The sequence below is a fragment of the Teleopsis dalmanni genome, chromosome X, assembly GCF_002237135.1.
Source record: "Teleopsis dalmanni isolate 2A chromosome X, ASM223713v2, whole genome shotgun sequence".
NCBI classification, from domain to species: Eukaryota; Metazoa; Arthropoda; class Insecta; order Diptera; family Diopsidae; genus Teleopsis; species Teleopsis dalmanni.
Window position 1 is genome coordinate 67100290 of NC_051848.1, and position 12254 is coordinate 67112543.

Genomic DNA, 12254 nt, shown 5'->3' on the forward strand with positions numbered 1-12254 from the left:
TTACACATTTTCTCAAATATTTTCTTTTTAAAACAAATTTCTAACACAATTTTGATATTATTATACAGTATGTCTTAACATATCATATATATACTTTTCTGAATATTTGTGGTGTTTCTATTGTTATTAATTTTAATTTTTTTTTATTACTATTTATTCATTTTATTTAATTGTATAATTTTTTATAAAATAATTAAAATTCTTAATTTCGATCAAATCAATTTAATTAGTCCGATTCGCCCAATCCGATTACAAATTATAACACCCTTCATCAGTTAAAAGTCCATAATCTATTAGTGTAGATAATAACAGGCAATAATCTACTACTCCTTCCGGAACATCTAAAAAAAAAAAATAATTAAAATATTTCATTATTTAACACAAAAAAAATTCTAATAGATTTCCTCTAAATTCCTCAAATTCCTCTAAATTAGTGGTAATATTTTTTGAATTAAAGAAATTTCGGCACAAGTCTATAAATCGTTGTCACAAAATCGTTGTCACAAAAATAAATCGTTGTCACAAAAATACATGCTAATGATTTTTTTTATAGAAAAAATAAAAACTATTAACACTTTATTGGATTCTAAAGTAGCTTTAGTGCAACAAAAAGGAACAGAAAGAATCTCTTGGTCAAATTTTTAACTAGAATTTCTATTATCTATGATAAGAACTTTACATATCATATAGAAGAGATGGCAATAGTGAGAATAGTCTAAATTCAAAAATTTAATTTTTAATCAAGTAATCGTAAATCTCCAAGTATCCATCATCAATGGACTTTGAAAATATCTATTAATTTATTTGTCCGCATATAATTTTTCGAGAACAAGTATCAGGAACTGAATCGTGCCAAATTCAAATCGTGGACTCTAGTATTAACACACACAGCGTTATTCAAATTGAACTTGCACTGTTATTAATTACAACTAACGCATAAACCACAGTATAATAAATTAACTTTATCATTGCATATTGTTGTTGTTTAAACATTAACACTATTGTTTGTAGAAAAAATTAAAAATTTGCAATCCTTTACTATTACCCAATTTCATTAAAATGTTATTCTAAAACTAATATTAAATAAGCGAGCTTATCATTATATGGTAAGTATTTTGCCTTATTTTCTACTGCATGACTCCAGTATGAATTATCTATCTACGTTATCGATGGATAAGCCTTAAAAATGGGCATAAGGAAGGTATGGTCATATAAAATACATTAACAACGAAATCTCATTTACAACAAAATCTCATTAACAACGAAATCTCATTTACAACAAAATCTCATTTGCAACAAAATCTCATTTACAACAAAATCTCATTAACAACGAAATCTCATTTACAACAAAATCTCATTTACAATAAAATCTCATTTACAACAAAATCTCATTTACAACAAAATCTCATTTACAATAAAATTCCATTCACAATAAAATCTCATTTACAACAAAATACTTATCAAATGTATACTCTCCAATTAATCCATAATTAAGACGATTTAAAATTATAACGTTAAGTATATAATAAGAATTGATTTTGAAAAATCAAGAAAAAAAAAGTGTCAACAAAATAAAATAAAATGTTCCAAACAAATAAATAAAAATTAATAATACAATTAACTTCTGTTAAAAATGCACACATAAATTGGATTATCCGACAGGATTACAATTTTAGGGCTCCAAAATTTAGCAACTGATTTTGTTAAAATCGGTTACTCTAAACAACTTTTTTCACTACACAATATGTCGATGTCTCGATATATTCAGTATCAAGCAACCAGTTATGGAACAACTGAATTAGTGTGGATATCAATCAGTTTTATTTTATTGTATCAGTACTTTGAGTTCTCAGTGGCTTACAATAAGATCATTTAATCATTTAACAAATGACTCAATATATAAAAATAAATAAAATAAATTGAAGTCACTCACAAAAAATTACAAACGAACTATCCATGAAGGAATTTTTTTTTAGAGTTTTGCTTAACCACTAAACGGTAACAACTATTTAATATCTTAAGTTTGAATTGCCAGTTTTAAATAATTAATAAACAAAATTGAAACTTACTATCAGTCACATATTACGACGTTTTTACTGCTTAATTTTATAGTTATAGTTTCACCAACAGCAGACATAGACGGCAAATAGGCTGAATTTATGTCATCATTGATGAGTATAGCAAATCTTTTCATAAGGCAGCTATTGTCATTACATAGGGCCAAGCAGAACTCCAATGTAAGTGATTCTCTCAAAAATGTTTGCGTTGTAGGCAACCGTTTAAATTCTATGACCAGTTTTCCATCTACGTTCAATGTTCCAGTTGTATAAGGAGCAACTAGAGCTGTTTCTGTTGTTGTAAGTGTCCATTTTTGTGGCGCTTCAGCATTAAATTTCATGCCAGCATCAAACACAAAAAGTACATGTAGTAGTAATTCTTTGTAGCTCCGTAGAGGGAGACTATGCCATAAATATTTACAGCTTGGTATTATATCTAACTCACTGGGCATAGGAGCATAATTAAAGTTCAAATGAAAAGTTTTTGTGACCATTGTTTGCAAATTTACATATTGTATGTTGTGATTGTTTGTATCACTCACAAATAAAAATTCGCCGCTGGTATCAACACACACACTGGCTGGTTCGCTAAAACGATGCAGTGCCCCTTGTTCATTATAAACAACCAATGATTCTATTGTACTTGCAATTGGATCAACCATTTTGATTTTGTGATTATATGTATCAGCTATATAAACTTTTTCGCTTATATGATTATATGCCACACCCAATGGATGCTGAAGTTTCGCACTGAACAACTTTCCATCAACGTCGCCATAAGCAAATAAGTTCTAAAATATAATATTACAATATTATTATTGTCATATTTAAGAAATTAGATTATATATTCCTTACCAAGGGATCGCGATCGCCGCCTACTACCGGCATTACTTTCCCATCAATCAAAGACACTTTTCGTATACTGGAACTTTCGCTGTCGGCTACAAAAAGAAAATTGTCACCAACTGCAAGCCCAGAAGGTTGCGCAAAGGCTGCATTTTGTGGATATGAATTATTTCTATTCTCTTCAGCGCCATTGCCAACAAGAGCATTGCATGTACAAGGTTCGAACTTTCGATATTTCCACCAAATCATGCCTTCTGGGAAATAGGCCCATATTTGGTGTAAACCTGCCATAGCTACTAAAACGATTGGTTTCTCTTCTACGCTTTGGTCATCTATATGAAATGACATATCCATATCCCGAGTTCTATAAACTGCAACATCCCATGGAGACGATATTGGTTGCACGTTGCCTAAATTGCCACCTTCACGATCTGTACCTTGCCATCTGGTACCAGCTAAGGTAATAACCCTGTCGTTGCTTATAGAAATTTCTCGCAAGAGATGATTTTTTGTATCAGCCACCACTATCGTATCGTTATTAAAGAAGACAACGCCATGTGGTGCATTAAAACGTGCAGTTGCAAAATCACCATCAGCATAACCAGATTCAGTGCCTCCAACTTTATGCAAGACATTTCCCATGCTATCAATGACCAACACTCTATTATTACCAGCATCTGCTAAAGCATATAACCCTCGATCACTCCTCGCCATCTTTGCTGGAAAACGCAAATTAGATGCGGGCAATGGTTCTGTTGAGTGCACAATTGGCAAAGAGGAGTCTGATATATCATCAGCGTCTTCATAAAATCGCAACGCTTCCCCTATAAAGCGTTTTAGGAAGAAACCATGTCCTTCCCCCATAAGTAGTAGAATAGGTAAACCATTTGGACTGCATACTATCAACGTTGGCCAACATTGTATACCTAGTTGACGCCATAAAGTCGACTGCGCGTCATTTACAATTGGGTGCGTAATGTTGTATCGTTTCGTTGCCGCTACAATATTTGAATCACTTTTCTCATTATCGAATTTCGGAGTATGTACTCCAATTATAACTAAACCCCGATCTGGCGGATACATTTCTTCTAAATCATGCAAATCTGGCAATATATGCATACAATTAATGCAACAGTATGTAAAAAAATCAAGTATAACCACTTTGCCATTTAAATCTTCCATTGTTAACGGTTGCGTTACATTAAACCATTCCAAATCTAAAACGATACGAACTTCAGCACACATAAAATGCGTATTAAAATTTTTAATAAAAACCTGGTTCGAACTCAATTTTCATTTCATCCAAAACACTTAAACCTTGTTCAGCTGGCCAGTCATCTAAATAATTACATATTAATTCATCTTGAGCTTCTTGATTGTCTTCAAACTCCATAAACCTCTTCTCCAAACGATCAGAGTTCTCAGACAAAAAGTCAATTGGTCTCAACCCGTCAGAGTCCTCCATCTTGGTCACTATTAATTCAAATGTATTTAATTGTATTGAATTAATGAACAAATATGCATTTAATATATATATATTTTTAATAAACCTTCTTTATCTGTCGGCAAACGATGACAAATAGCGGGGTACGTTCAGTTGCCAAAACATTTCGCGATGTGTTCGAATATTTGTAAATGCACTGTTCAAATCAAAGAAGATAAAGAAAAGAAACTAAAAGTTACTCGAAAAAATATATATAAAATTTTCTAAAATATTTAAAATTTTGTGTAATACGATGAAAGTATCACGCAGTACAAAAACACAAAGCCTAATATCACACAATGGCGCTTAATAATTTTTCTCACACGATTTTACTATTTTGCCCACCCGGTCCTTAACCACTACGGTGTTTGCTAAAATAGGAGTATTTTCTGAGTAATTTCATTTGGTTTTTTGACATTAAAAATTCGTAACTAGAATCATGTGGTAATAAACATTCAGCCACACCGATTTTAATATTTGATTATTCTGATATGGTATATAGATAACAGGGATTCTTTTGCGATATCACACAAACCGGTACAATTATTTCGCACATAACTTTGATATAACACTGCGTATACAATACATTTTAATACTAAGGGCATAATTTTATTTTAAACCATTTTCTCAAAAATAATATACAAAAAATATATATATAACATAAAGAGTGCCATATTAACACAAACCAGCGTATTACATAAAATATATATACCGTTGTAAATATATGCATCTGTTTCTGCTGTAATGTAAATTCAGTTCACTTTAATTAATTATATTAGTTTAATTATTACTTTAAATTACATTAATCTTAATTATTTTTTGATTTTCTAGAACTTTCTGAAACTTACACAAAACAATTAATTATTCACAAATCACAACCACTTTAATAGTATATTCCTATTGCCTACATTAAAGCAGTTTATTTAATTTAGATTGCTAATGTAGTTAATTAACCTTACAAAGAGCTTTCCAACTTAGATAAGAATAAATTAAGTGAAATAACACCAAAAGTGTTGAATGCAAGATTGCAAAATATATTTTCCAAAAGACAAATGATAAATAAACAAAAAGCAAACAAATCAAAGGAACAAAAGGTACGTTTTTTAAAATGTTTGTTTTTTATAAATAAACATTATACACAAAATTTTTGCATTTTCTGAATTTTCCATTTTCAATTAATAAATTTCTGCTAACAATACAAATTTACTATTATCTACTAACAATTTAATGAAAACAAACAAAAGCTATCCTAGAACTTTCACTGAACTGTCTTACACTTAAAAGCTCTTTCTTAAATCAGCTTATATTAATGGAAACAACCAAATCTAAATTTAATTATTATAAATTGATAAATTGATACATTGGGAACATGGTAATTGCAGCTACAAGGAATTGAACCCAAAAATGTCAAGATTTTTAAGATGCTAAATATGAAGAGATATTAATTGCTCGTATTATTGCTCGCGCAACACATCCCTAAAAAATATAAGCGAAAGAATTTCCTTTTCCATAGCACTTGACAACAATAATAACAGCTGATTTATAATGATAGCGATAAACTTAAATCGCGATGTTTGTGATAACAAAGCCATCTGCATATAAAATTCTGACATTTATTAAAGTCGGGAAGCAACTAGTGTCATTGCTCAAACATACTTGATATATTCTGAAAAGAAGTTTCGCGTTATTGTTCTAAAATTCCTTTTTTGTATCATGTACACAAACCAATATTATTCACTTAAGACTGCGGTTACATTGTAAGCGAATTCATTCATAAGAATGATCATAAGAAAAAATCAAATGCACATAATAATATTGATTATGTTTGAAATTCATTTGTTCCCACAAAATTGAAGGTAGCAGTTAATTTAAAACGTGTTTATTGTTTTGATATAATTTTAGTTTTATTAATGGAAATGTATTTAAAAACATATGTTACTTTTAGAATTAATTTCATTAATTTTTAATAATAAGTTATGTTACATTAAATTTTTATTAACTTCATACTTTAATTTTGATATTATTACTTAAAATCTTTTATCTTTATAAAAACTATATCTGAAACTATAAATAAATTATTGTACGACAGATCTAAGAAAAACTTTTACATCCTGTTGTATTCAAAAAATTGTACTCATCTTATTCTACTTCGCCAAAAGATAATTTAATATTAGATTTTCTGCTAAATATATTTCGTTATCATTGTTCATGCTACTTTCAAAACAAGCAAAGCAAAACTATCTACTTGCAAGGAATGTAACCGACGCGAGCGACACGTTCGAACGAAAAAATAAATATTTGTGAACGCAAGAAAAAAATTTGCATCCACTGTAACTGCAGTTTATACACACAATAAATGAGAAATGCATTAAATGCGATAGTATAAACTTAATAAAACATTTAGTATAATATCAAATACAATATTAAAGTGTAATGATATAAGCAATAGTTTGCAATACCATATATTAATGATATAAGTAAAGCATGCGTCCGTCTGTCCATCCGATATAGAACGTGTGCGAGCTCGAGAAAATTGAGGTAAAGTAAATTAAAATTTTCTAGGGTTTTTTTGCACTGCACTTATGTAAATATTTATTTATTTGTTTATTGTGCTTATTTATTATATTTAGTTAAAAGTTTTCAAATTTATTTTTTTATTTATTAAACATCTAATAAAATTTGCACAATATTAACACCTAATTTACCTAATTTTTATCTAATTTACCCCACTCGAAATTCTGGTAAATACCAACATTCTCTTCCGTACCGAAATAATTAACTATTTCCATCAATTTACCATCATTTTACTCGAACTCGCACACTGTCATAATATAATCTAACCATTTGTTGCATTAATATCCTAATTACGTTAATATAACAAACAGCAACGATATGCTTAATTATAACAGTGTTTTTAAATACTACTATACAATTTGATATAACGGAATGAATATATATCAAAATAAAAATATTGCTTATATTTAATTAAATAATCGTAATATAAATTTTATTTTTCAAAGGATTATTTTATATATTATATATATTATATACATTATATATATTATATATAATATATAATAATTATATTTTAATTACCTTGTTAATATTATATACCTGTAATATTAATATTAGTTTTATTTAACATATTATTTTTGTATATTTTATTAATTTTAATTTTATATAATATAAAATAATAGTATATATAATTTACATAAATTTAAATAATAAATACAATATTTATATATTTACATAATAGCCTCATTTTTGAAAATATCAGTTCCATAAATAATAATAGGACTTTTCAAGAATTTTATTTAGCATGCTATACTTGTGCTAAATGTTGATGTGCATAATTTTTAGTTATTTTTTATGTCAAAACTTGACGCGCCAAACTTTGACTCATTTCGGATGAGCCTTTTAAAAGTGTTTACATTCGTTGTAATTCATTTGTTCTCATTTCAAGCAGCTGATTTTTCAACTTGCCTGTTGATTTGATTTTTGGCCTCAGCCAAAAAAATGTTGCATAAAGTTTAAATATACCTTTAAACCTTACAATATAAGCTGGAAACATAATTTTAACTTCGATTAAATACTTTTTGGGAAGTAGAAGTTCTAAAAAGAAGTGCATCGTTTTCAAGGAAATGCAACCACCAAACATTTGTTTCCCTTTCTTTGTAAATATGTCACAATTACAAACATCAAACATTTTAAATAATAGTTGTTTGAATATTGGTATATATTTGTTAAAAAAAGTGCGATAGAGAACTTTTCATGATTTGGCAAATTCATTGAATATGTGAGAAAATGTCAAACTTTAACGTGTCATGTTACTTTAACGTCGAAATAGTTTGACATGTAATCAAATTCTGCAAAACTTGTCAAAAAATGTGTGTTTTGCAATACTTACCAATGAATTTACATTTTTTTTTACGTTCTCTTAAATTTTATCAATTGTGGTGGTGATGAATTTCAGTGTTTCGTACATATATTTAAATAAACTGCATCATATAGTAAAATATATGTAAAATTGTAGGTGTCTAAAAAAAGCAAAAACTAGTTATTGTATTTCTTGTGAATAAATACATTTTAAAAAAATGTTAATTGTATAAATCTGCATATATTCAAGCAAAATTTCAAGCAAATAAAATCACAATAAATAATTTGTAATAGTGTGCATATTAATATATGTATCATATTTTCTCAAAAATAGTGTTAAAAAATACGCAATAAAAAAGTTATCTAGTAGTATTAGCTTTGTTTATTACTTCAATTTTAAATTGGTTGTATTACAAAAAAATTGATAAATTAGTTTAAATTAGATAAATTCGAATAAAATTCTTAGAACTTTGGAACCAAACTAATACTATATATTAAAATTTTGTTAATATTTTATTTTAAAACTTTAGCGCTAAAAAGAATTTTAGCACTAAACTAAAAGCATATATTGAAATTTTGTTAATATTTTATTTTAAAACCATTACTAACAAAGACTGAACATACCATTTTGAAGAGATACCTACTTTAAGTACTTTCTAGTGTCAACATTGAAAACGTATTGAAAGGCAGGCTACACTTGTGCTCAAAAAACCTGTAAGAACCCTGTCATATATGTTAACTCAAAATACAATAGACAAGTCAAACGAAAAGAAACAGCCAATCGGTGCACAAGTGCGGCAAGAGCAATAATAGTTGAACGAAAATAATAACCCAACGGAGGGAAAGGCGAATATTAATAAGTGTGTTAAGGAAAAAAACAAGTGATTTTTTTTATTGGTTCATAGGAAAGTGATAAGAAACATTTATTATGGAAGAAAACTTGTCGCAATCAGTGAAATGCCAAAAACGGACTAGTGTTTTAATAAACTTAATTCCAAATGCACCTAAAGACCAAATATTGAATGTAGGAGCTTACGTGAAAAACGGAAAATCAATTTCCCGTTACCCAATGTGTTCAAGAGCAGCACAACGCAGTTCCTACACCCCTTCAGTGGCATTAATTCCAATGATTTTACTTATATTTTTTAATTGCGTTAATTTCGGAAATTCTACGGTACAGAAAACGAGTGATTCATTTAAAAGCTTAGATAAAACTTTACCACAAAATCGCAACGAAGGAAATGTGGCCAACGTCGAAGAGCATAATCCTGCATCGGAATCCGTGCAAGCAAGGTAAAAATATAAATATAATAAAAATATACCCAATATTGTAAGCGAAAGTTAATTCAAAAAATTGTTATTAATGCATACGCCTCGCTTGTATAGACACAAAATTGTGTTCTGTTTATATCGAAATCAAAAGTGAAATATTTGGCCAAATGTTTTCATGTGCGCGAACATTACCTCCTCTTCTGCCGCCTTTTATTATTGAACCGTTATATGTTTATTTGTGAAAAATGTAGTGACAGACAGACTAATATATTATCTGGTTCAGCTTGTGGTGTACATCTCATTGTCAATGACGTGATCTTTGTCACTTAGTCATTTTAGCAAGGAAATTAAGTACTATGGGAATAAGTGCAAAAAGGCTATCAGAAATTAAGTCATCTTACTTGAATGTTTATTATCACATATTGTCACATTTTCCATTTCACTATTTCTCCCGCCTCGTTCTCTCAAAGCAGAAATCCTTTGTTTACATTGGTGTATAGTATTAAATAGTGTATAGTAAATTTTTACCGGTATTTGATGATATGGCGATATATAGCTAAGGACATATAGTATCTGTTAACAAAGGCCACAGATAATCTTAACAAAATTATATTTTTTAAAATTTTTGTTAACCAAATTTTTATTTACTAAAAAAATAATAGACTTATCTATTGGTCTCATGATACATTATCCTCAATATAATTTTATGATTTCTAAGTAAAATTTATTGAAAATCGAATTTGAAACATAAACGATGTAATATTTTTCATTTATTTGTTTTGCATATCTTACGAAATACGACGTACGGTTCGTAGGATGACCGCATTGATATTACCAATTTATTTATAATTTTAGTCACTATCAGTTATTTCCAGTTATATTTAGTTTAAAAAAGCATATTTGATTATATATTACGAAAATTATATATAACTTCAAGTACCATTCAGTTTTGGTATTGACGGAATTATGCTTTCCAAAAATAATTAGCGATAATGTGTTTAGTTTTAATTTAAATTATATTCAAATGATAATTTCAGTATACAATTAATTCAATTCAATAATATTTTGATATCTGTCAGATATTTTATCACTTGAAAGCACTAATAACGATGGTTTATTTTGTCCAATTAGAATGTCACTAATTGGACTTAATCACACACCTTTTCTCTTTTTCCATTCTACATCTGAATTTCTAATTACATCCTAATTGGATAAATAACGAAGTAGATACAATATTTTGGAAACCTCTTAAGTCAGAGGTCTTATATGTATATGGCTTAATAAAGTCTTCTTTTAATTATTATAATTGATTATTAATTAACCTTTTCAACCTACATTTCAATAAAATTTAATTCAACTGAGATTAATTTAACAGCTTAAATTATTAATAAGTAACACTTACTAAGATATTGTTAAAATTTCTGTTAGTATTTAAAAAAAAGATACTTCGGACTACTTCTAGGCCATCTTCAGTGTACATATAAATAAAAATTTTAACAACTTAATAAGTGTTACTTATTAATAATTTGAGTTGTTAAATAACCGACCTTAAGCCCGGTTAAATTAAATTTTAAATATTATTTAAACATGTGTACAGGTCTATAACATTATTCTACATGGTTTATAATCATATTAATTTACCTCTGTATAGAACTAAAACCATTAAATTATGTCTTTATAAACTATAATTAATTTAACTCAACACCCTTCTTTTTTTTTGTTGCAACTAACATTCTTTTACGGATCCAAAAATATTTTGCCTAAATTCCCATTAAGTATAATGTAGTCTTATCTCTTTCCAATAGAAATACATTCTAAAAAAATGTCAATTTCTTCCAAAACTCATTTCTACTGAACTATTAAGTGGGCAAAATGATTTATCATATTGCTATATATTATAATAACTATTATATATATATCTTATATATATGTATATATATATTGTAATAATTATTATGTGTATATATTATACACTATCATATATTATTCTAATCGGGACTAAATTCCTTATTCTAAGTTAACTTTCAAATTAATTTTAGTGTTAACTCACAAATAAATAATATATTATACTATATACTATTATAATATATATTATACTATATATTATTATACTTAATATCATTATACTATATATTATACTATATATTATTATGCTATATATTATACTATAATTTATTATACTTAATATCATTATACTATATATTATACTATATATTATTGTGCTATATATTATACTATAAATTATTATACTTAATATTATTATACTTAATATCATTATACTATATATTATACTATATAATATTATAATATGTATTGTATAATATTAAAATATATAAAATATACTCGCTTTGGAAACCATTTTTTGAGTGACACTCGGAACATGATAGACTCCTCGAGTTTTATCACTTGTGAATTCGATATGTTATATCAATATCTTAAGAGTTCAATTTTTGTGTTTCAGTAAAATAATTTTTCATTGATCTCCAATTGTATAATTATCGATATCATCTATTTTAAAAAAAATTATTATACAAATAATGCCAATATATGAGCAAATTAAGTTAATTGAACTTAAAACTTGAAAAAAAACTCATTCTAAATTTCTTGCTTTAATTCTTGACTTCTTTAATCTGTAATCTGTACTTTGTTTTTTTTTTTTTTTTTCATCCATACCATAGACTGCGTACTCTTGCTTTTCAATAATAGTTATAAATACCTAA

At 27.4% G+C, this 12254-nt stretch overlaps 2 protein-coding genes across 3 annotated transcripts in view; one reads left to right on the forward strand and one right to left on the reverse strand.

Moving 5' to 3' along the window:
* Positions 1-170: 170 nt before the first annotated feature.
* On the reverse strand, positions 171-4596 carry LOC119688062 (NHL repeat-containing protein 2). 2 transcript variants are annotated; one of them, XM_038102691.1, is made up of 5 exons: positions 4454-4596; positions 4179-4376; positions 2913-4120; positions 2070-2848; positions 171-341 (listed from the first exon to the last, which is right to left on the reverse strand). In XM_038102691.1, the coding sequence occupies exons 2-4, from the start codon at positions 4366-4368 to the stop codon at positions 2072-2074; spliced, it is 2175 nt and encodes a 724-aa protein (XP_037958619.1). In that variant the 5' UTR covers positions 4369-4376; positions 4454-4596; the 3' UTR covers positions 171-341; positions 2070-2071. The 2 variants fall into 2 exon arrangements, with proteins under 2 accessions (XP_037958619.1, XP_037958620.1); XM_038102692.1 differs by lacking the exon at positions 4454-4596 and having other exon boundaries at positions 4179-4438.
* A 4229-nt stretch (positions 4597-8825) lies between these two features.
* Positions 8826-12254, forward strand: part of LOC119687709 (metal transporter CNNM4) — a 44145-nt gene continuing 40716 nt past the window's right edge. The window contains exon 1 of the mRNA XM_038102122.1: positions 8826-9555. Within this exon, the coding sequence (XP_037958050.1) occupies positions 9191-9555 (365 nt within the window). The 5' untranslated portion in view covers positions 8826-9190. The remainder of the gene's footprint in view (positions 9556-12254) is intronic.